Source organism: Lipophrys pholis, assembly GCF_963383615.2.
Source record: "Lipophrys pholis genome assembly, chromosome: 20".
Taxonomy (NCBI): domain Eukaryota; kingdom Metazoa; phylum Chordata; class Actinopteri; order Blenniiformes; family Blenniidae; genus Lipophrys; species Lipophrys pholis.
Genome location: NC_137648.1, coordinates 12,492,478 through 12,518,366, shown reverse-complemented (window position 1 = coordinate 12,518,366; position 25,889 = coordinate 12,492,478). Strand labels below are relative to the sequence as shown.

Here is a 25,889-nt window from a genome sequence, read left to right as displayed (position 1 = left end):
TCTCTCTCTCTCTCTCTCTCTCTCTCTCTCTCTCTCTCTCTCTCTCTCTCTCTCTCTCTCTCTCTCTCTCTCTCTCTCTCTCTCTCTCTCTCTCTCTCTCTCTCTCTCTCTTACATATCAGACCATAACTTCTCCAGCTCAAAATAATAGAACAACGCAGTTTTAATTCCTTTCTGCTTATACACAATACTGAAATTCAGATTTTTACAGATGTAAGAGAAAGACAATTTATTTATTTAACAAATTATATCCACAGTGGCAATGGCAACAAATCAGCTCTTGTTTTCCTCTCGTACTTAAAGACTTCCCTGATGAAAAATGAAAGAGATGCGAGACGCTTCTAATAGCTGGAGTGTATTCCTACACCGAGCTGAGGTACTGAGAATGACGAGTTCACTTTAGTCGGCGCTCAGACAGCATCTTAGGGAAATGTTTTAGTCTTTCCTTGCTTCAGCTCACAGTATAGAGCAATAAATATGATTAATATAAAAAAAAAACAAAAAAAAACAATGTTATTGGATGTGAATATAGCTCTGGCTAATGCGTGTTTAAATGATGGCAAAATGTGGTTCAGTGTTGCCTATCCTTAAATATTTACAAAAAACATTTTTAGAGGATTTTCAGAGGTTTGTCCCCAGAACATGTTCACACAGAGACAAAAAACAAGTATGACCTTGATTTCTAGTTATACTACACTTGTTTTGGTCATACCATCTAGATTAGCTGAGTTGATACAATATTTTCTCCAAGTATTGCATCGAACTATGAAATTCCCTTTATTCAAATGAAGGTTGTAATAAAATATCCCAGGAGCCATTTATCCTCTGCTCATATGGGACAAACTATTTTGCTGAAATTATTCAAAACTGTTATCATCTGCATATTAGTGGGGTAGGACTTTACCTAAATCTGTAAAATGACAGAATTTTGCTTTTGGGGCGCCGTACCTGATAGTTAGTAGAAACTGAAGTGGTGGTTATTTAGAAAAAGTAAGAAAACAACCACAGTCCCAACACTCTCCTGCGCAACGTCAATTAAAAAGGCAGTATGAAAAAGCCAGGACTTTAGAATAATAATAAAAAACAATATGTTCCAGCTACAGCCTGGCCTTCTTCCAGGGAATCGGTCATTTGGAGAAATGTACTGGCATTTCATTACCGCCCCAGTGTGAACAAGCCAGGCTTTTACTGTAATTCTTTTTTTGGCAAGGACAGGGCCTTGTTTGGACTCTGAGTTTATCTTACTAAACTTGCAACTGTAACAACGCACACATCCAGTGACTCATTGGACTACAGGGGTCCATTTGAACAAAAGACCTTCGCAAGAGACAAAGTGGGTTAATGATTGCTCAGTTCCCTTCGGTGTCCCACTAAGAGTGAACCAGCATAAATAAAAGAAAGAACTCTCCAGAGTGTAAGACAGATGTTATTAATTGGCCTGTATTTTCTGCAATGCCAGGACCAATTGTCCACTCAGGAATAGGTCAAGGGTATATTCTCCACGTCCATGATGAGGAAAGGAGAAAGATACAAGATGAAAAGAAATGAGACAAAGACACGTTTCTTTTTCTTCCTTGAAAGGATGAAGCAAATAAGCAAAATAAGATAATCCCTAAACAATGAAATACAAAATACTCTTGCTTATCAGTCCTATGAGCTGAATGGTGCAACACAAACTGCGTTCCTGAGTTTCGTTTTGATAAGATTTGCTAATCAGCAAAAAAAGAATGAAAAAAAAGACTTGCTCAGCCATTTCATTAAAAGAAATTGATGTGCATTTAGTTTGACTAATAAAATGGCAGACAGTCATTGTTGCTCCTGTAATCTATCCTGGCATGTGAATTCAATTAATCATTGAATAAATAGAACAGTTGGGGAAAACATACTGGTGCACCATTACCAAAGCTATTAAATCTCTACTGGATAGAAACGTAAAGAACTGAACTGCAACATGTAGACAGCCGGTCAGTATTGAAGATGGACTTGTTAACTCGGCTATTGGAGCTTGAGTTCTTTTGAAACCACAACACTAAAGAAACTTGCTCACAGTCTGATCGGGAATCTGAATTAATGCACCATTGCCTCTTAGCACCACCAATGAGAATAAATCATCTCATATCCTTTGTCCCTTCAGTCATCAGGCTGCTGAACCTTGAGAGCTTTACAGAGGATGACATATCTTTCTCTTTCATAGTCTTCTAATATGAATAGAAATGTATTGCATTTTTAATGTGCCCATACACAATCTGTCCATACACTGTGGTATATGTATTTATTTATCTGTTCTTTCTTGGCTACGCTGAGGAAACCACTGAACTGAATTGCCTTGATTATAATTAATGAAGATGTCCAACAGTCAAAACAGTGTGTGAAGCCTGACTTGGTTTATTATGTAACAGTCATGCACAGTCAGGATAACTTCACCTCAACTAGAGAGACATGAATGGGCATAAACCACCTCTCTTGTTCAGAATAAAATATCTTTGTTATTGGACTCTATTGGTTCAGAATCTTCTAAAAGACACATTCTCGTGAAGAATTTTCATTCTGATCCATGTCAACACCCCTACTGATATGTGGAGTGAATAATAACGATCAGGCAGCAGGTGAACAGTCTTCTTCGAAGTCAATAAGTTAGAAACTGGGAAATGTACAACTGGGTTGGAACATCTTTCAAACTACAGCTCGTATGGGGTCAGGAGCTGTCAAAAGTAGCTCATTGAAAGAAAAGCAGTGAACTGGTAACAACATTCAAGGTAGCCACAGCTCATCGATCCATGTCGTCTTTGGAAATTACAGCACTTAAAGGATCTGCTGCTAACATCCTGGTGCCAAATACCACAGCACAGCATCAGAGGTCTGATGGAGTCCATGACCCAATAAGTCAGGCTTTTTTTGGCAGCAAAAATGAACGTTACAAACTTAAACTGGTGGTCAAACTGTTAAAGCTGATTGCCATTGGCTATAACACAATGCATGTAAAAGCTTTGCTGAAAGTCAAAAGATAGAAATGCTTATGAAAGCAGAGGAAGAGGGAGGAGTAGAAACGCTGGGAGGTGAAAACACCTAAATGAGTTACATGTGAATTAAACAGGAGCAAACTGTGTACCTGACGGAGTCGGAGGAGGGCCGACCGCCAATTCACTAGAAGAGGCGAGGAGACATCCGGGAGAAAAGGTGATATCATCCAAGCAGATGTCTCCCTTTTGACTTCGGCCCACCTTTCCCTCAAACATGACCTGGAAGTCAGTGGAGGAGCTCAGCGGGATCTCCCTCAGCTGCCAGTAGTTCCCCTGATCGCCCGTCAGGTTCAGTAGGAGTTGACGGTGTCCTTCACTTTTTCTGAACACGCTGAGCGTCCCGATACCGTCTCCGGACATGTGAAAGTAGAAACGCATCTAGTGAAAGACACAAAATGAGAGACATTCACCTATGTGAACAAATCCTATAATGTGATCAAAGTACTTGGTTGGCAAACACGTTAACTCATAAATTGCATACCCATCTGAATAATTTGCAATAACTATAATGAGTATGAACTTTTCTAAATATTATCTGAAAATTGATTATATCTGTTCTTGGTTGGCATGGTTGCACAGCTTTTTTCCAAATTGTCAATTTTTCTGGCAGAAGAAAGAAGAAAGAGCATTGACATACTTAGTTAAGTTGAGTTTGAATCCACTCAGTTAACGATCAATGCACTTTTTCACTATAGTCGTCCACTATATTAAAGCGTGGTGGTGCCCTGCCTTTGAAAATCACTGAGGTTGTGATATTTTTCATAGGCTTCCCCATCGAACAGAGCCGTGCTCATAAACTACAGCAGCACTGCTACTCCCTCTCTGCCTCTCTCCCCTTGAGAGAGGCCGGGCGGTCGTCCTGCTCTGCTTCTCATTTCCCTCTGCACAGCCCTTCTCTCGGTTTAATTGGAGCCTTTCTGCTGAGTGAGTGATTGATTGACAGGTCAGAAGTGGGAAAAGACAGAAACGACACACAGAGCGAACTGGGCAGTCAATCAAGAAGTCATTGTCAGTGGAGCATCGGGCTGGAAGGACACACACACACACACACACACACACACACACACACACACACACACACACACACACACACACACACACACACACACACACACACACAATGCCTAATTGCCGTTTAGTTACATCACATTTTCAGCCTAAAATGCAAGTACAAGTAGGTCATGTTTTCATAATGTATTCCTTAAGACTAACAACTGCAGGCTAATGCGGAGAGTTAAACTGTTAGAGAAACACACATTTAGACTTTTCTTGTTAACATTTTCAAAAGAAAACTGAGACAAAATTTGAAGAACCTCTGTTTTGGCATGAAGCAGACAAAACATTTGATCTTATGCAACCTGAATAGCCGTTGTGACCTCCATTCATTCTTTATGTTAAGCTAAGCTCTCAAAATTCTTTCTTTTATAAACTCCTCATCTTGTTGCAAGATTAAAAAAAAAAAAATAAAAAAAAAAAAAGGGGGTTCTTGCAAAGAATGCCAACAGGAGGATGTATTTTTGGTAGAATAATCCAGAAGGTAACACTGCACTGTTTCCACAACAGAAAGTCGATGATTCCTGTTTTTCGGATATCAGAATGTGGAAGGAGATGGAGAATCTCTTTGCGAGAGTCAGTGTATTCACAAAGCAACTGTGAGAGAAATGGTGGCCATGTCCCGAAGGACCAGGGTCCCAGATGACCTTACATGCAGAACAATGTGGAGAACAAGCTCACACAGATAGGAGAGAGAAACAAACTGCAAGAACAACAAAACAGACAGACTGTCGGAGAAAAAGAACTGACGATGATGTGAATTAAGGAACAACATGATTGACGCTGGATGAACGTTCCTAAAGATGAGAGGAAAATTTAATACATAGTTGTGGAAGAGATGAAAATATTAGAAGAACAAGAACAGAACCTGTCTTGCTAAATGGGAAAATCAAAGCAAAAAGGGGAACACTCATTATTGTCCAAATCTGTTACATGTGCTTGATAATTTAATAAAATTCTATTTAATTTGTTTAAATATTTACTTGTAATTAAATAATCATTTGTAAATTCATAAGTTGCATGTAACCGTTGTCTTCCCCTTTGCCCTTGACCTGACCTTGCACTCGGAGCTCCTGCGGCTCAGCAAAGGTCCACTCATCCGGGCGGTGTCCCCAAACGCCTGAGGGAAAGAGCTCTCCAGGTAGATGTAGTGTCCAGATGGGTCTCTCAGGGTGTGGTCACTCGATGGCCCGGTCCCAAGTGTCGGAGTGCTGCCTGCTTTGATCAGCCAATCAAAGTCATCCTGTGTGCACTGGCGCCAAGAACAGAGGTCGAACTCAAAACTGCAGCGTCCGCTGAAGCCCTCTGAAACATCGTGATGAAACACATAAATCTGGAAAACACTCTTTCACTCGGGAGGCATCAGTCAGACATTAAGGCGGGGGGGCTGTCTCACTACAAATGTAGGGGTCCTCGTCCGAGTTGTCCCCGCAGTGGTTGATGAAGTCGCACAGGTTGTCCTGAGGGATGCAGTGGCCGTTTGTGCAGGCGTACTCCTCCGAGGTGCACGGCCGGTCTGAAGGAAGAGGTGGGGAGCAGTCCAGGAAGCTCACATCATCTATCACTACATCACCCATGTAGCTGATCCCACGCTTTGCTCTGAACACCACCTGATACAGGGACAACCAATTAACTCTTGATCTGGACTCTCACAAAAACATAATCTCCCTTTAACACACCAAAGGAGAAATCGTTATCAGACAAGCCAATGCAACAGAAAAACACCCTCACATCTGAAATGAAGTCTGAGAATATAGAGAGGAGGAAAAGAGCCCTTGTCGTGTTAAAGGGAGACTCTGATGTCTGGAGTGAAAAAGCCATTCATCTGCTGTTTGTGCCATCAACGCTGGTCAGAGTCTCCAGTATGACAAAGGTTAATGTGCATTCGTGACAATGTGCAAAGGCCGTGGTATTTGGCCAAAAGGATGACTTCTCCTGAGCAATCAAGCCGCCAGAGCAGGGAGTGGATTTCTGTCTTCCTGCACTCACACTCACCTGGGATAACCTCAGCCAGGAGACAGCCGGCATACCGTGACTCTCACAGCCGCTACTAAAGACTCATTATGTCAAATTAGACTCAGTCTGTTCATCATTGATCGTCAGGTAAGCGTGTCCAATTCCGTACGCTGTGGCTTATATTAGCTCAATAACACTAATCTATGTCTAGTTTAAGAGGCTGTCCTTCAACTCACACTCTAAGTCAACAGTCTCAATCACTTGTGCGTGATTATAGAACCAAACAGCGTCGGAAATACATCTTCTCACAAAGGCTCCCAAAAAAACAAGATTATGATGGAAAGCATAAAGTCACTCTGGCAATAAAAAAAGGTCAGTTTAATCATAGTAGACATTTGCTCTTTGTCTGCAAAAATGTACCCCTGGACTGAATTATAAGAGGAGATTCCAAATTATCACAGGATGTTTCTGATGAAAAAGAAGTTTCAACCAACACATTGTGAGGCCATATGAGGACCCAATAAAAAGTAGAACTCACACTTGATGCAGTGTATGCTGACCAAATGCATTGCCATTTTACCTAGTGAAATTGTCATTAAAAATCAAATACAGACCTGGAAGTAGTTTGATAACCCCAACAACACTTCTCCCCGTCTCCATTTGTTGCCTTGGTTACCAGCCTGAGACCAAACCTCTTGAGTGACGTTCCCTCGCTTCAGCAGCACCTGCAGATATTACATAAAGGAAAAAATGTGAATACATTTCTGAAACTCAATAAGATGGAGGAGCAATAATGAGTGCGCCGTCTCCTCTTACCTGCAGCGATCCAACAGTGAACCCGCTCATATGGTACCAGAAGACCAGGGTGCACTGTGGCCCAGTGGAGGAGATGACAGGCGTCTGCAGGTCAGTGACTTGACCGTAGCCGCCATTAGAACTGTCTGCATACATGTACCAACCCTCAGGGCTGTTGCTATGAAAGGAACATCAGGAAACACAGAAAATGTCAGAAGCAGATTTTCTTCATGAATAATGTGTGCTCGCAAAATATGAGACCTTTTATTGACTTCCTCTAATGCCACGTTACTGATTACTTTCATGCTGTGCCATTTATTCCCATTAACTACGGGCCTATAGCATTAAAAGACAGTGTAAGACTTATTTCATATTTATTGTAAATTTGATTCTTGTATCAAAATTAAATGCCAATACTAGTAATATTGATAATAGCAACTGGAAGATTAACAGTGATAAGCAAACCAAATATATTCAGGGCTTTCACAAACAATTTAACTGACCTGATGGAAAACTCATCATCAGCACTGTGTGATTCTTTAAAAAATGTTTTGATATTCAATAGAAAACAACATGCAGTTGCCTCACAAATTAAAGAACTAACCTCAATGAAAAGTACTGGCTCAAACTGTAGGTCCAACTCAATACAAAACTGTTGATACGTCTGCCCAACAGGCTATCGAGCTAAAATCTGACAATCATAAAACTGTCCACCAATAACAATAAGATGAGTTGTGCGAAAACTGCCTTAACTGGTCTCGCCTATCGTGCCAGGCTCATTTCTGCTCAAACCTTTAGGGGTCCACTCTATTAGCTGCCCCCTGAACGGTGTGGCTCGGTGTGGGTTAAATAAGACACAGCTTGTCTTCTCTATTTCTCTGGTCCTTCGTCTATTTAGAGCCATGTGGAGCTGCTGCAGAAGCAAGAATCTGAGCTTAAGTTTGATGGAGAGGTTATGAAAGAAGATTGAGCCAGCAATTCTGGCTGGAGGAAGAAATTACCAAAAAGTATCAGTCAGAAAAACGGTGCTGCCATCCGTCTGCTTGTACCACCCACTCAGTGAAACAGAAATCAGAACAATCAGGTCACTGTGCATCTGCTGTAGATTTGCTGTAAGTCATCGTATATTTCTGAGTTTCTCCAGCAAAAAGTAACAGAGCAGACGTTTTCGTTGCAATTTGCAGTGCAAGTGAATCAATCACATGATTCAATTTAAGTTACGGTAACTCAAGCATATTTTATAAAAAATTGGCTTACAACAAGGATTCCATTGAGATCCTTCCTAAATAAACATTCAGATGATATTATGATTATTTTCTTTTAAAGTTAAGAAAATGTCATCAATATACAGGCACTTACAGTGTATGGTCATGAACAGGACGATGGTACTGCTCTCCTGTGTGAATACTTTCACCTTGATCAGGTGACCAGCTGAATGCATGGATTGAGGCGAAAGATGAGTCAACCATATTCCAACCACAGGTGTCACTGCCCTCAAAAGCACAGCTTTCCTTCACTGGAGAAAGCAGGAAAAAACTGAGTAAGAGGCATGAAAATGTGTCCTAAAAAAAGACACTAAAAATAATATAATTAGGATTGTTACCACAACTTAATTCATCTGATCCATCAGAGCAGTCCTTTCTGAAGTCACACACTTGGTTAATGGGAACGCACTCTCCATGAGCCCCACAAACAAATTCTTCTGCACCACAGTAATGGGGCTGAACTGTTGTTGGGGCCACTGTGGAGATTGTAGTCATCTGTTTTGGGAGCTCGCCTATAAAAATATCAAGTGGGGGAAAAGAAACTCTGCAAACGACTTTACTTTAAAACAAAGAAACAAAATCAATCTTTAGTGTCTGATCACCTACCATCATAAGGGTCACAGTCCAGAAAAGAAAGGTCATCAATGGCAATATCTCCGTGAAAATCATCTCCAACGGTACCCTCGATTAAAATCTAGAACAGGAATTTAAAAAAATCAATATTAGAATAATCGGTAGACCAGCCAAGATTAAGGTTAGTAAGTTAAGTTTGTTTGGACAGTTCCTCATGCACCCTCAGTCTAATCACACAACCTGGTACTATTTCTGTTACGGGTGGTCGGTAGAGCGGTCTCTCAATCGGAAGGTTGCAAGTTCGATTCCCATCTCCACCTGTCCACATGCCAAAGTGTACTTGGGCAAGACACTGAACCCCAAACTGCCCCCATTGGAGTGACGGCGCCTTGCATGGCCGCAGCCTCCATTGGTGTGTGAATGTGTACGTGAATGGGTGAATGTAAATGGGTGAATGATGTAAAGCGCTTTGGGGCTGCTCACCCAGTTGAAAGTTGCTATATAAGTGAAGTCCATTTACCATTTATAACTGCATACAATCAGCACGTTATAGAAAGAAATACACTGCAAAAAAGGGGAATCCCAAATATAAGCTGTAAACACTAAAGTTAAGAAGAAAATCACTTAAAGCTAGTAAAATGATGTCCATGCAGCAAAGAAATACTACTTGATAAGAAAAAATAATCGCTGGTACAGCTGCAGAAAATTCAAATAATGACTGAAATAATAATGTGTCTTCTGTAAAGAAACTAAAACTAAATAATAGCTGTCTTTTCACTCACTATGATGGAATAAAATGGGGAAAGACAGTAAATGGAGAAGTTTTTCTTCAGTTCTTCTGAAAAGCAACACTTTTGACAGTTTGTGGGCAGATAGAAGCAGTTCTGCTCCAACATCTGCTCTCTATATTACAAGGTGGCGCCTGGGGGATTACATCACATGCAACAATGTATCACAGTATTCTGTGAAAGAAAAAACAAATAAAATGGAGCTGTTCTATGAATTCAAAACATTGCTCGATAAAAACAAGAGAAAACATTCGTACTCAGATTTGTTGAATGCCTTTACAAAAAAACAAACACTAAAACTAAAGGCGACCGTTGCCATTGTTAAAGAGTTTACCTTAATCACTAATATATCAGCATTACCAATGAAGCCAGTAATTTATTCACCACCCGCACTCTGCGGTGAAGTACATATTAATTTGAAAAAAGGACTCTGCAATCTGTTTTAGGGAAACAGCTTGAGCGATAGAAGCAATGTTTTTCTCCTGATAATGTCATTTTTAATAAACAAACTGGTCTATGTGTGCACTGCACAATATGACTCACACAATTAGAAAATAAAGCCTGTTCACGCAGCATCTGAAGGAGGCAACAGCTGAGTATTTAGATTCTTGAGGTGTCATATTAGCATGATTAAAGCGCCAGTGTTTTGCAAACAAATATTGAAATGTTTATTTGAATAATCAGACATTTCCACTTCCTGCCTCCGCAAACAATGTGTCTTGAAAAACAATCTAATTAACTCTCATGCTGAGATGCAATCTAAAAGCCTTGCAAAAAGCTATAAAAGTGGGTTAAATTGTTCTCCGTAAATTCTCAGTAAAAGTAGTGTTTGTACAACTGTATATTGACAGGCTTGATGTCCCATCATTGTAATTGTCATTAAAAGACAGTGTTAAGGCAAATAGATCCCAGTTAAATCTGAATTTAATTAAGCTGCGTCTCTTTTTTTCTCCCTACATTTACCCTTTCTGAAGTCAATTAAGTTGACAAACTGAGCGCCTGTTGTAAATGCCACGGCGGAGGGAAAACTCTTTAACTGCCCCGTCAAGTTATACTCACTCACGAGTTATAACACCAGAGCATCAATCTTGAGGGATCGATGTGGAGCAGTGAGGCTATTAAACGGATCTTCATCAGGAAATGCTGGCGTGCATTCCTAAAAACAGACTCTTGGCTGGACGGGTAGAGCATTGCATCCTGTCGTGAGACTGTGTTAAGCTGAGCTTTTCACTGCGTGAAACAATGGGTATGACTCAGTGGGATGAGCTGTGACTGCAAGTCATATAACAACGTAATCAGAAAGTAAAAAGAAATATTTTGTTTATCTACTGTAAAGCTTTAAAGTTTGCCCTCCTTTCACTTGATGTGACGTGTTCCTTGTTTTTCACTCAATACTTAATATTATGTTTTTGTGTTTTGTGTTTGGCTGATTTCCTTGTTTTGGTTTTAGTTTTTAGGCCATGACCGATTTTCCCATTCCTCGTCTATATTCATAAAGTCTTTTTTACAAACCGGCCACAGTCTTGGTGCAGTTGTTATTTATGTGCATTTTGCAATGACAGTACTCTGGTGGACCAAAGACATATGGCTCAAATGTATAACCAATCTTCAAAAACAAGGAAATCTTAAAAAAACAACAACAATATAAACAAACATCTTCTCAAAAGCAGGTGACAAAACCAAAGTCCCAACTAAGAAATAACAACAGGTGACAATAGAAATAGACACACTGGGACACAAAGTATATACGTCACCTGACGCTAACTATTAGTTGACCAAAAAGCTAAAAACAATAAAAAATAAATAAATCAAAACACCTAGTTAAAACTTCTCCATAGAGTAATTCTAATTTATGTAAGTTGATTGAAAGAACATCTTGCAGAGTCGTTGTCGTAAAGCGGGTCACGATAAGAGCTTAAACATGCCAAACTTGTCTGTGCTTGCCCCGCAAGAAGCGGCGTCACTTTGTACAGGATGATACACAAATGCTTGGCTTGAATGTGGGTTTGCTTTGCTCACAGGGCTTTTTTTTCTGGCACAGCCTAAATGCTACTGATTGAGGTGGTGTAACCAACATTCTGCATATGTGCACATCTGCAATACCTTTACTTCTTTTTTTATTTTTTTTTTTCTGAACTTCTTAAACTTTTGGTTGAGTTAATAAAATTCATAGGTTTGCCAACTCTGGCCAGAAATCAATCAGGGCTCATTTAGAGTATCTCATTGTTGAATATACATAAAGGTAGTGAGTTACCTGAAATGGTCGGGCACTGCTGAGGTAGAGAGTCTTCCTGTGCCACAGGTTTCCCTGGTCTCCATATCGTCCCCATAGCATGTGACCGCGGCCCGTAGCGTAGGTCCGCATGTAGACGGTGAGACAGAACACGTGTGAGCCGTACATGTGGTAATGGAAGCGGAAAACACAGTGATGGCGGGGTTTGGATGCGTTTTTTCCCTGCAGGTTGGTGGGCTGGAAGACTGGACTTAACAACACAGCGGTGTCCTTGAACTCCTGTGGGGTTGAGGACTCAATGTACAGGTAGTGGCCATAACTGGTGCCCAGCGTGTGGTCCTTCCAGGGGCCTGTACTCAGGGACGGAGTTGGGCCTTGGATGGGGGTCCAGTCAAAAACGTCTTCTCCGCTCTCTTCCTGCTTCCAGCCGCACAGCCCGTCTTCAAAGTTGCATTGCAGTTCTGGAGCTGAAAGACGAGTTAGAATCACTTCCCGCACTTTTGAGCGGACATGTATACTTCTAATATTTGATGCACTCACAACATCCCTCCTCATCTGATCCGTCCCCGCAGTCATCCACAAGGTCGCAGAGCCGCAGACGCTCCACACACGCCTTAGTGTGCGCGCAATGGAAATGTGTGTGCGTGGGGCACTTGGCCACGGCCGGGGGCATCGAACAGTTCCTGAAGGTGACATCATCCAATGCGGAGACGCCGTCGAACACGCCCAGGCTGATTTTAGACAGAGCGATCTGGAAAGGCTTGTTGATGCGTCCCAGCTGCACGGTGGCCTGGTACCAGTGAGTTCCTTGGTCATACAATGTTCTCCATATCGTAGTTTTGTTTTGATCTCCATCGATTCGAAGGTACATTTCAGCCGCCCCGACAGATATACCTGAGTTGTAGTGCCTGAGGGGGATAAGAGATGGACGGTGAAGTTTATACAGTGGTGGATAATATTGCGTCGACTCCCCTATGTCAAACTTTAGAAATGATCTCCACTGTAAGATTCCATTTGTGATAATGCATATGCTTGTTGGACATATAACATGAGGGCTTTTGCTTACTGTGAAGAAAAGGGACATGTATAAACCTCTTGCTCTTTTCTGCCTGAAGAGCTCCTCCAATCACCCACTGGAAAAGTATAATTTGTCATCTGTCATAAACTTTCAGGGGCCATAAAACTGTCAAAGCCAGACAGATTCAGATGTGTATCATTATGTGATACTGTGAAATGAGAGAAATGCTAGGAGAGCAGAGCTGAGACAGGTGAAGTGATTTTTGCAAATGCAAAAACCCCTGAGAGAGTGTGTGAAGCTGTAGATGGAATATTATAATAAATAGTTTTAAACGCATTTGTTAACTTGCAAAATATGAGGGATGGTTGGGGAACTACAGCGTGGCTCTCACCAGAAGGTCATGGTACAGCTAGAAGACGACTGCTGGAACCAGGGTCCTCGGAGATCTGCTCTCGGATACAGACTGCTGCTGTTTTTCAGTATGAACATAAAATGGCCTGCAGAGAGTGAGACGACAATTAATATTCAAATCATACCCTGCGTCTACTATATTTTAGTTCCACAAACAACCAGGCTGTCAGTGAGTCACCTTTGAAAAGAAAATGCTGAAACTGTTGCAGAAGCAGACAGTTGAGGGGTTTATTTACTGAAACGCCATCTTGCATTGTTATAGTTGCCAGACGGGTCATGAATACCTCTACCTCTGGGATGTTTATGCATGACAATGTCTGGTCTATAAGAATAAAATATCAACAAAATATATATCGGTAGCAAAGGAAGCTGCCGCAAAGTGTTAATCAGACAGGTAAAGGCTTGTTTATTCACGGCCACAGTAAATGTGTGAACAGCAGCTCAATGCAGCAGGAATTAGTAACAGCCACCAGATTATTCTATTGTACACAAATAACCAAACTTTTCTGGCTCGTAAGCAGATGAAAATACTTACAATAAACACATGAACAAATGAGGAACGGGTTCCTGCTTTCCATTAGAAAATTGTACACAATGATGAGTATGCGTCTGAAAAGTTAAAAACTATCTATACCAACATCTTTAATTGGCATGTGTCTTTTTTTTTCTTTGGAAAATATTTATGCAAATAAATATAGTTGAGATGTCAGACTAATTGTGACAATTAAAATTGAGAGGTTAACCAAGGCTATGGCTCCTTTGTGCATTATATAACACTCAGCTCTGCTGCTGTGCTTTAAAACCTAGAAAAGACTGAAAACTGTTTGCTGACTGGTAATGTTGGCTAAATTAAATGCAATTGTTTAGGTTCATTGTAAGGAACGAAAACTATAGCTAAATTCATTTTCAAACATAAATTCATTTTAGCTCTGGCGAGTCATTGCCATGTGAGCCAACTTGGTTTCTTACACAGTAGATCCTCTGAGAGATCCTATGACAGATTTTTAGGTCCAGATTTAAGGAAAACAAAATTATATTTTCATCAGTATTTACCATATAGTGGAAAAAAGATTCTTAAAAATCTATTTATGTGGTCAGTATTTTCATCTATAAATAATTATATTCAAAGAGATGAGATAAAATACACTCACAAGGTTTTGTTTTTGTTTCACCTGTTTCCATAAATCTAAGTGACAAGTAAAAATAAACCTATTCTGAAGTAGCACATGAGGAACTTCAGGGGTGAATTCTTGGCTGATATTAAGTTGCAAACTGCCAAATAAGCTGTTTGAAGAGCTCCACAAGCATGCACATTACTGCAGAGCAGATACGCCTTAGAAAGACCCACAATAGTATTTTCTAAATCTTTGAACTGTGTGGGCACAGTCTCCAAATCTCAACAAGACAGAGCTTCAATTCACAGCATGTTCCTACAATGTAGAAAATCTGACAGGTGGCAATGAGAACAAAGCTCCTTGTTAAATCCTGGAAGGGTCTGTTCTGGAGGATAGAGGTGGTAGCGTGTAAACATGTATTGAGGTGGAATATTCAGCGGCATGTAGTTGAGAAAAACCGAGACCTGTTGAGCATCTCAATTATCTGAAAATATGAATTATGTTAATATGCTGATTGTGAATTCATTCATTCAGAAGACCAGAAAACCTCCCTTCATGAGGTCCCAATTGCTCAAAAAGCACATTTCTGTTACAATTTGGGATGCTTTTTTTGAATCTACCTTCACTGCTGTTTGTGGAGTGGTCCAGTGGTGGCGGGCGACCATAGTACTCGGGCGGCACCTCCAGAGATGAGCCCCTGACCCAGTCAAAGCCGTCACCCAGTGTGAGCTCATACCAGCCGCAGAGGCCGTCCTCAAAGTCACACTCAGAGGCTGAACAAGCAGAAGGAAGAAGGAGGTTATTCAATGTGGCTTTGCTTGTGTATTTAAGTTTATTTGTGGGTATGAAGGTAGCGCCTGACGATCCACAAGCACTTTATTTTCAGACACATCATAAAGGGACTTACGACATCCGGCTTCGTCCTCTCCGCCGCGGCAATGTGGGGTGAAGTCGCACACTTTGCTCTCCTCGATGCACTTCCCATCATGACAGGCGAACCATGGAGGAGGGCAGGAGGGTGAACTGCTCTCAGCTTCAAGAATCGGAAACGAGACATTAGTACAAGGATAGACTGGCAGGATTCAGTAGGAAGAGGCACTTTGATAAGCTGCAACTTTTAAATCAAATGTGGACTCTCCACACACCGAGTTATTGCTGTTATCACCGACTCTTGTCATGTCATTTTATCATTAAAAAGCTCTCTCAGGGCATCATAGTGGATTAATATAAATGTGCTCAGCTGCATCCAGAACAGAGTAAGTATATTAGCTGTGTTATGGAAGATTAGATTCGACTGTAAAGTGATGAATGAAGATCAGATGTTTTGATCAATAAAAGTCTAGGACCTCATCTTTTAGATGAGCTCAATTTTACTTTCAGCTTATGAAAAGTATTGGAGACGTATTTGAAAAATGACTTAGTACTTAAATGGCTTTTGGCTCACCGATGAAAAGAAGTCTCTGAAAGGTTGCTGTTTTTAGGTTTTTGTTGTAACTAATGTTTGAAATGAGTCGTAAAGGAGCAGACGCCAGTGAAAGGCATTAATACAGGAAAGGATTTGGATGAGTGCAGCTTTAATTCGTACAACTTGGCATGATGTCAAGAAGTAATCTTTAACACAATGGAGTAAAAACAAGACTCTGCTTTGCGGGAAAGACTTGCCTGTTATGCTTTGCATAACAAGTAACCAAAATCCAGGGGAAATGAGGGACACTGACAAGGATCAGAGGACAAAAGACCTGAGGATTCAGGCAGGAATCAAAGGAAAGTTCACAGTAAACACTGATAAAGACCAACAGACAAACTGACACCGACAAGCCTGGGCACAGCACATATACACACTGGGAGGTGAGAGACGGCAAGAAAAGGCTGACAACAATCGGGGGTTATCAGGAATGTGAGTGACACAGAGGAAGACACAAGGTCAGAGCTATAAGACACTCAACTGAACACTGGCAGGGAACATCAAACCAGACGTCGGCTATAACTACAAACTATCACAGAACCAGAAAGACGCCACAAATCAGGAGAAAACAACCAGGAAACTAACACCATCGCATGGCCACCTTGATTATCTATCATTTCAATATTAAAGCCATACTGTCAGTTTCTTATGTTTGCGATAGATCATTTAAAAATCAGTCATGTTTAGCCCCATGCGACATCGAACAAAATAGGAGCACAAACAATTTTCAAAAGAAGACCACTTTCAAAACCCTCACACTTCTCAGCAATTCACATCTAAGAAAAACTCCTGATGCCCACTACTTAACAAACATGCTGCATTTTCTTCAATGGCTTCCAAAAAAGTTCAGAGTCCAATGTAGGCCACTTTTTCATAGTGACAACCTCCATGTTAGGGAGGTATGCTCATCACCAGAAGCTCACTGGTTTGAAAACTGCCACAGGGTGACCACTGTGACTCCCTGAGCAAGGTCTTTCGCCCGCAACTACTCAGGTTGCTTTGGGAAGGGCATTCCGGACAAAGCCTGTGTTAAATCAATCAATTTGTTCCCATCTGGAATGAGAGCGGCAGAAACGCATGGCCTCTCTTCTGTCTTTTAACTGGACACAGTCTGTCGCTTATTTAGCTTTCTGAAACTCTTAGTGGCCTCAATAATAACCAAAGGTGATTGTACAGAATCAGGTCAAGGCTCCAAAAAAAGAAAGCACCTTTATAGAAGCGCCTAAATATTTTAGATGGTAAACCATATTACACACACAAATAGGATCTCATATCGATCATCCAACAGCACCACCACACTGGTCCTTGCACCCGGTCACCTCCAATAAGGACTATTGCTCTAATGCTACTGTCATTCAAAATGCTACTGCCCAGATCATCACCAGAACAACATTCATCCCTCCATAGATGAGACAATGGCTCAGCTGGTAGAAGTTGGAAGTTGCCGCTCATTCGTAAAGTTACAGGTTCGATCCATCCCCCATCTATCCATATGTCCATAAGAACCCCATATTTCTCCCAGTAAATGGACTAAGCACCTTGCATGGCAGCCTCCATTGCTGTGCGAATAGGTGAATGTGACTAACATTGTAAAGTGCTTCGAGGGCTGTTAAATCAGTGAAGGAAGGGCTTTATAATTAAACTCCATTTACCATTTACATCCGTCACATAACTCACATCCTCCAAAATCTCCACTGGCTTCCAAATCAGCAACGCATCCACTTCAAAGTCCTGCTCCTGACATTCAAGGCTATCCATAACCTCACTCCCCCACACCTCACTGACCTCCTCTTTTGAAACTCGCCCTGTGGACCCTCAGATCTGCCTCCTTTATCTGCCTCACTGCCTCTCCCACCCAAAATCCAAAACATTCTATCCTTGGACGCCTTTGTCTATTCATGCTGAAAGTTATTCGTCTCCTGCAAACTCTTAACTCTGAAACTTTTCACTTAAAGTAAAACATTAGTCAAGAGCTTCAGGTACTGTAAGCCTAACCACAAATTATTCAGCTTACAACCACCTTATTCACACGCATTACATAAATGTAATACTTCATTAACACAAATAAAATGTTGCCTCCAACACACTCAGGCAATTCATTATGTGTGTGACCACAGCATCATTATAAAAAAACATTAACACAGACACATAATTTCCACACAAATAGGTAATAAATCCTACATTGGCGAGCTCCCAAAACATGACAAACACACACCCTTGAGACTTGGAAACAGTTTGATTTATGTTAACACATTGTGTAAAGGAGGTGTCAAAGCTCATCGGCAAACATAATTTTCACCACACAACCATTTTATTACAAGCAATTCAATTATTTAATGATTATATAGCTCTTATTTGTGACAGTGGCCTTAATCTATATTCACTGATGCCGTGAGCCCATATTTCAATACAATAAATGCATCCTCTGTCTAAGAAAGAGGATAATAAAGAACAAGAGACAAGAATTATCTGTAAGTGACCGTCATGACCTGTAATTGGGGATATCAGATGTGAGCCACATATCAAAACCAATTCTTCCTTCATTTGGAGCTGGAATGTTGTCTCATACAAAGTGTTTCTTGTGTCGTCTAAATTTACAGAGAATTTAATGTCTTGTTGGGTTATCCCTCCACTGCAAGAAATTTAACAGTAAAAAGGAGTAACGTTGACTTCAGTGGGAGATTTTCAGTTTTAACAGTCCTGAGAGTTTTGTGAAGCAAGAAAGATGCTAATCCTGTCAAAGTCGAGGGTATTTGATAAATCCACTGCCGAGAAGCGAAGACAGATGGAAACAAAGGGGCCATTTTCCAAGGTGACACTGACTTGTCTCATCCACTCAGACGTGTTAAACTCAGCTAGGTAATGGTCCAATGAACTTTCCAGTCTGCCACACCAATAACTGTGTCGTATGACTTTAATTACCACTTTCATCCAAGTTAAATCAAGACGAAGTGGATTTTTCCAAATAGAAGAGGCAGCAGCAAAACAGCCCAGAGCGCAAAACTGAAAGCCCTGATATTGATAGCATGAGACCAGCTATTTGTAATTTGAGCCAGTGTCCTCTAGCCCCCGAGCTCTGCGTGATCTCTGTGTTGGTCTCATTAGATGCTATGTGCTGCTAATCGCTCCTAAGCTTTGTAATTTGATGCTGAAAAGACACAGTAAAACTAAGCTTTTCATAACTGGCAAGAGCAAAACGAATGGTGGGACGTTAAAACTAAAACAACAAGCTTAAAAATCCCGACATGCTCTGAATTGACCGTGCAGTTCTATGATTTTCATGACGCCATTTATTAGATTGTAACATAAAAACCTCCATTACAGCCACGTTTGAGCTTTCAGCTGCAGAAATAAAGCTCAGCAAATGTTCACTCTCTGTTGGTGTATTTATTTCCATTCTTTCTCTTCTTACTGTTAAACCTGTAAATCACAGTTTACTTTTTCTTCTGCAGCAGCCACATATTCATCTTCATCAGAACCGGCATCCGTGGTCCTCAGACATCAGCAGTCCTGCTTCACATCACATCCATCTGGATTCACGCTCCACCCGCACCAGTGTCTAGACAGCATCAGGGTATAATCCTGTGCAGCTCACGATATCGCCACCCCCTCCACGCAGTTACATCATGCTGCAGTCTAATTGTCCGAAAGATTCTTCAACTTTCTCTTCCTTCTGTGCACACGACGCCAAATAAATCAAGTAACGTCTCATTAGGCACTTCTGTCATTTCAATCCTGGGTGAGGTATCTGGCTCCGAAAAAAGTTACAGAAGTAATCGATAAGACTCAAGTTTCCAAAAATAGGAAGGAGAAGACCAAGATGGCTCAACACAAAGGAAACCTAAGGCCGTTCTTTTTACAAGTTGGGTATGGTGCAAAATAATTTAACTAATTGTGAAAATTTGAGTATTCGGCATTGTGGCGGTGAATAATCCAGAATTGCAACATGAAGGTATTTCATAACAATCCATAAAATAGATATTTCACTCAGAAATTCACATTTTAGCTGAAATGTTCAATAAAAACATGTCGACATTAGTTCTTTTGAAGAAAATATAATATCTAAACTCGGCAGCTCTGGACATCTACCCAGAAAAGACAGGAAGATAAAAATGCTTAGAAGAAAGAAAATGGCAAAGGCCACAGGTTGTACTCGAAACACAGTGATCAATCACCTGCTGTTTATTTTATGGGAAGAGAGCTGGAACATCATCCTATATGAGATGAATAATAGCACCTGTGAAAATACATTGTGCCGGCGGCTGTATAAAACTGCATATCGCCAAAGCAACATGTTCATATTCTGTCCAAGTGGACACTGCTTTATCGAACACTCAACAAGATGTTGAGCGACTATATATCATGTTCATCACTGAGCTGAAGGCATCTTGCTATAACCGACACAAATACGCTCATACATTGAGGCCGCGACGGCTCCATATTCAATGTGAGCAAGTGTACAGTAAGCACTATTCTAACGATTCAGTTATTCTGTTATGAATCCCACCCCGGATGTTTTAGTGTGTATACCATGTTTTCATCAGTATTCTAAACAAGGTTGTGGTGGTCTGTTTATGTGTGGTGATATTTCAAAATGTCAAGGCCCGGGGTTGTCCAGCCTGTGTAGTGAGACGTTATTAATGGTACCTGTACCAGATACAATCATGCAGCCCGGACTGAAGGATAAGTCATCGACGGCGAGGATTTCAGAGGCTTCGCTGTCAGCTGAAAGTTTCCCTCGAATCACCACCTGGTAGATACACGGAAGGAAAAGAAAACACATCAACCTGTCAGGGCTGGTGTGCTTGTCAGGATAAAATAAAACCTGCCATAAAAACAAAAACTTTAAGCAAAAAATAATCATAACACAATCCTTCGGATTGCAATGAAAGATATTAAATGTATATGTTGACTAAATTCAAGCAACAAATGCATTACTATGCATATCTAACAAATAATTTCCTGTGAAAATGAATTGTAACCTTTTCCCATATGATTCCATTTTTCAACAAATTCACATAGTTGTCAGAAGTCAACCAAACATGTATTCAGGGTGTTTTGCCAGAAATCCAGCCTTCGTTTTGAATTTCAAACAGTCTAAAAGTCCCTCTCGTGAGCTCTACTGAGAACATTCCAGTTCTGTGTCTGCACCTTTAAATGCTAATGAGCTGTGGCTGCCCGCGACTGCTCCATGTCTGTTTTCGTCTTGCATTTGGGAGGAGTAAAAAATGGCACTTGCTCGTAATTTTAAATGGCAGAGCTCATCTGGCTGTGGGAGGGTCAAAGGGAATATCGACTGGCTGAGGGAGTGGTTATTTCCCTGCATGATGTCATAAAGGGAAAGTCTCTGATTGTCCTGTATGAGCACACAGTCTCTAAAAAGTGGAGCAAACAAGTGACAGAGAAGACACCTTCATCAATTCTGGGGCCTCATACGCAGGCTATGGGGACACATACCCCCGTTAGAAAACCATTATAAGGTGAATTTTGCTTAATATGGGACCTTTAAATTATTGTGAAAGACAAAATAAAAGCTATCTTAGTTAATCAAGTTGTGTCACATTTACTGAAAGCATTATTGAATTATAGCCACATAATGTGCTTTGTGAAGTGATAGTCACCTTGAACGCATCAATATCATTTATGTATTGCTCAGCACATGTGCATATTTGCAGGGGATTAAAAGCAGTTTCCTTAAGATGCAGCCTGACATGTCATATCATTGGATAAATCAAGGTAAAATCTCATGTGAAGATGTATGACAAGTTATAATATAGCAAATGTAAATTCCCAGTGATCATAACCTTGATTGAAAGTGAACACACAGGTGATTAAACTTCAACAACCACCTCTAAATTATTGCCCCAAAAAGCACTGGACAACAACATGACACAAATGTTTTTGACATATATTCCGTTAATTCAAGAGGTATAATAAATCAAAAAAAAAAAAAGAATGTGGTTTAGTTTTGCCATGATACCCATTTCAAGAAACCTTGCTACATAAGAATGATAAACAACTAATGTCATTTGAAAGAATATAGTCACTAAAAGTATTTTGGGGATAGTTCAGTTAGTTAGACAACCACTTTTATCCTTTACCAATCAAACTGGTCTTTTGTGGAGGCAAAAAACAACCTTTCATATGAAGATAAACCACATCAAACTTTCAGATGTAGTTCATATGAAGGAAAAAATACTGTAGTTTTAGAATACTATAGATGGAACTAAGAGAAGGTGCCAGGAAAGTGACTTTATTCATTTTATTTGACAAGATTCCAAAATATTTTATTTAAATGTTACATTTATTACATCCTATCACAAGATAAAGGTCTCCCTGAAGGTAACCGCTTCTTTCAAGCTACCAGGGGCTACTGCGGAGTTTCATATCACTGAGCTAATCAAAACATTGCATTCTAACTTCCATATAAGTTCTAACTCTGATTGTCAACTACCTTTCCATTTTTTTAAAGGAATGAGCAAGAATATGTCCAGAAAACAAGTAATTATTTGGTTTTATCCTTTGGGGTTTGTCAATATGCGTAAAATGCTGTGAGAGTCCATTTCATAGCCATTCAAATGCAGAGGGCAGCTGTAGCTAAGTTAATAGAAAAGAAAGCATCTTTTAATCCTAAGACTGGTGGATTGATTCCACTGTCAAGTGCTTATGAGCAAGACGGTTGTTGCTATCAGTGTGTGAATGAGTGAATGTCAATACGTATGGTGAAGCGTGACCAATTAGGGATGTGAATAAGGTGCATTCACCAACGAGTATCACCAACACAATGCTAAAAAGATTAAATCTCTCAGGCAGGCTACTATCAGGGTGTCGATGCCCAGGTCCAAGTCCACACAACAGCTTTATCTTCACCAGCACTGTTTTACTGCTCGGTGTTTATGACCGATCCAAACAACCGGCAGTCTGTGTCACCGTGGCTGTTGTGAAAAGTATAACCTATAGCAGTGAACGTGCAGAACTCGTCATTCACTATTTTCTTTTCAAACCCTTGTGCCTATCTGATCCAGACAATACAGCCTCGCTCTCTGAAAATCTTGGGGTATTTTTATCCACAAAGTCACATTTTCTTTTTGTCTGTGTAAGCCGCTCAGCAAAATTCCTCTTTAATCATATCGTAGATTAGGCTTTCTGCTTTCAGTTGCCGGCCAAATGTGTATCTATGAGTATTATATATATACTTTAAAACTATAAAGTCTCTTTGCGACAGAGTTAAAAAACAACCTCAAGTTGAGCTCTTTAAGCAAACATAGTGGAACTACAATCTCCACAAATCATCGCACTAAATAAGAACCTAATTAACTAAACTTCCCCTGAAACAGGATGCGGATGAATGAAGAGGAACGTGAATGTTAAGCACGGGGATGACCAGTATTTACTCTGGCTGTGGTCGGTGACAGATGGTGAAGGCAGAGGAGAGGAGAAGGTGACACATTGACACTGTCTGAGGATACTGGAAGGACACAAGCAGCAGGCTGCAGAGGACTCCAGATGGCCTCTGAGGGCTCCAGTTTGGTCGATACTCTCTTACCACACATAAACACGACACTCCTGGAGTGCTACTCCCTTTCACTTCATCATCTTGAAGGAACCTCACTCATAGCACGTCAATACCCATGAAAAATATGAACAAATGTGACAGATTTTGTGTAATGTCATGTGAAAATGGGTCAACTAAACCCTCCTCTTGTCATCTTTGGGCAGAAAAATAATTATTTACAAAGAAAATCGAGCAGCCAATTTAAACCTGTGCAGTTAACTTTACACTCGGCTCACTCCACTTTGGCTCCGTTGTATACGATTTTAGATTTTAAGCTATTTTATGGATGAATGGATGGATGGATGGATGGATGGATGGATATTATAAGCAACCCTCCATCTGGTTCCTCCTGGTTTATCACAATAATCTTATTTTGTTCCTCTCAGCCTCAGTAGAAAAACGTGATCGTTCATTCAGTCCTGTTTTATCACTATTTCATCCACTTCTATCCTGGCTTCACTGGTTCAAGTCATTATAAATGTTTTCCATTACTTGCCTGTCTTTACAGCAGAAAAGTACCATTAGTTTTAAAACAAAGTTTGTCTCAAATAAAATAAGTTCTATTCATTAAAAGTGGGTTTCATGGTTTGATAACATCAGGATTCATTGTGTCGTCATTCTTTTCTCTCAGTCCTGGTTCGGGGGTTCACACAGTTTCTTCTCAACACATCGTCTGGGCAGAAGTATTTTGTTCTGTGATGTTGAACAACAATTTGAAGTGGGCGTAGTTACTGCAGAAATGTGGGCAGCTCGCCGCCTACGTTCACTTTTCCTCCCAGGAGGCTGCACATAGTTTCTCATAAATGATGAAGTGCCGGAACAACGGTTAATTTTGTTCTCATGTTTGTCACCTTGAGGAAACAAATCCACCTTCAATAGTGGTCCACTGCAAACTTCAGAAGCAGAATGATGCTGTTCTTAAAATATGCTAAAATATGTGACCTTACAGATGCATATTTTTGCTGTGTTCACCAGCTAATCACTAACTCTGTATAGTTTGCTATTCATACTTTTTCAATGTTAAACGGAAAGACCAAACTTTATTCTGACCCTCTGTGGTCGTTACAGACCTGAAAGTTGTCGTCGCTGGAAAACTGAATCTGGGTCCGCAGCCACATTGACCTCTGTGTGGATTGTTTCCAGACCTCTGTGCTCTGACCAGTTGGATGAGTCACAACCAGCAGCAGCAGATCTCCATGCGTCGCCCCAACGTAATGGTGGAAACTCATCTGATGGATGAAGGTGAGAGGGAGTTGATCAGCCAACGTCAGAAGATGTTTGTGCTATTCAAAGCATTTGAGGTTAATACAGACACGAATAATCAAAACATTAGTTAAAAGTTTGAATAAAAAGTGAACCTTGCAGGTCTGACTGGGCAGGAAGACTGGACTGTGCAGGTCTGCTGTGGTTTGGTTTCCTCCAACAGGCGACAGAGACAGAAAATATGCTGAGGAAGTGAGAAGAAGCAGCTCAGTCATTCACGACGCGCATCCTTTTTTCATGCCGAAACGTCAGCCGCTCCCACCTGAAGTCCTGTTTGTGTGGTCATGTTTGAGCCCTGTGACCTCTGCAGTTCTGCTCCACTCAGAAGTCTCCGCTGAGCTTTGGACGAAGTCGCAGAAATCCTCCTCAAAGTCGCACCTCTTGAATGTGGAACCTGTGACAGTAACACGTAACTCTCAGAAAAACTCAAAACGCCCAAATCCAAACTGCCAGAGCGGCGAGAAAAATCTAAACAAAATGTAGCTTTGAAATTCTTAAGTAGGTGAAGTAGTTTAATTGGAGAAACAAATATATGTGAGAAGCAAGAAATAGATGAGAAAATGCAGTTTCAATGGACACAAACACAAAGTTCAAAGTATAGATTTGCTCAGAAAATTTACCGAGAAGGAAATAATGAATTTTTTGCAGGAATATGAAGTGTGTTACTTATCTCAGGAATGGCATGTTATATTGAAACTCATCGCATATTTTCTTTAAGCTATTTTGGCTAGATGGTCATAAAGGAATCTCTTTAGTGGCATATCACAGATATGCATCAATCATCCTAAATGAGAGGAAATTTACCTCCCGGGACAGTTAAAATCTCCTCGCTCTTGCACATTTACATAATCAATGAAGTGCCGCCACCTGTAAATTACAAACGACCCCCATCCAGAATATAAAACACTGCTTTTAGTCTGCGTCACTTGAATTCCCCCTCTCAATATTCAGACAGATTTCCATTTTATACTTACAGTTGTTTTCATCGCTGCCGTCTCCGCAGTCGTCAGTGAAATCACACACAGAGTCCTCGGTCACACATGATTCCTGAGAGCAGGTGAACTCCTGAACCGAACAGGCTCCGACACGCTGAACGGCCACAGTGAAGGCCAGAAGCAGCGGCAGCAGAAACGCCATCAGCAGGCGGCTGTTCTTCAAATGAATCACCTTATATTTAAGCTCAGCATTTTGCCGTCACGAGGTACAGAATAATTCCAGTCTCAGTAGAGCTTTTCCTCTCTCTCACAGCGAACCTCGAGCTTGGATTGATCCTGTGTGTGTAGTCAGGCTGAGGGCATGTCGTAAAAAGGTAGTAAATGACCTTTTATGACTCTTACTCAATGGAGGTAACCATGTCACTTCGAGGAAATACAAATACAT

The 25,889-nt window shown here is 40.8% G+C and overlaps 1 protein-coding gene across 1 annotated transcript in view; it reads right to left on the bottom strand.

The window, feature by feature from the left end:
- malrd1 (MAM and LDL receptor class A domain containing 1) overlaps positions 1–25,646 on the bottom strand; it is a gene marked incomplete at its 5' end in the record, with an annotated part of 56,929 nt that extends 31,283 nt beyond the window's left edge. The window contains 18 exons of the mRNA XM_080489958.1: positions 3,109–3,397; positions 5,130–5,377; positions 5,469–5,682; positions 6,643–6,753; positions 6,845–7,001; positions 8,183–8,339; positions 8,427–8,600; positions 8,695–8,782; positions 11,704–12,149; positions 12,223–12,590; positions 13,092–13,197; positions 14,847–14,999; positions 15,134–15,259; positions 20,339–20,441; positions 24,317–24,475; positions 24,605–24,693; positions 24,772–24,903; positions 25,484–25,646. Coding sequence (XP_080346084.1) covers positions 3,109–3,397; positions 5,130–5,377; positions 5,469–5,682; positions 6,643–6,753; positions 6,845–7,001; positions 8,183–8,339; positions 8,427–8,600; positions 8,695–8,782; positions 11,704–12,149; positions 12,223–12,590; positions 13,092–13,197; positions 14,847–14,999; positions 15,134–15,259; positions 20,339–20,441; positions 24,317–24,475; positions 24,605–24,693; positions 24,772–24,903; positions 25,484–25,646 — 3,283 coding nt within the window. The remainder of the gene's footprint in view (positions 1–3,108; positions 3,398–5,129; positions 5,378–5,468; positions 5,683–6,642; positions 6,754–6,844; positions 7,002–8,182; positions 8,340–8,426; positions 8,601–8,694; positions 8,783–11,703; positions 12,150–12,222; positions 12,591–13,091; positions 13,198–14,846; positions 15,000–15,133; positions 15,260–20,338; positions 20,442–24,316; positions 24,476–24,604; positions 24,694–24,771; positions 24,904–25,483) is intronic.
- Between the last annotated feature and the right edge of the window lie 243 nt (positions 25,647–25,889).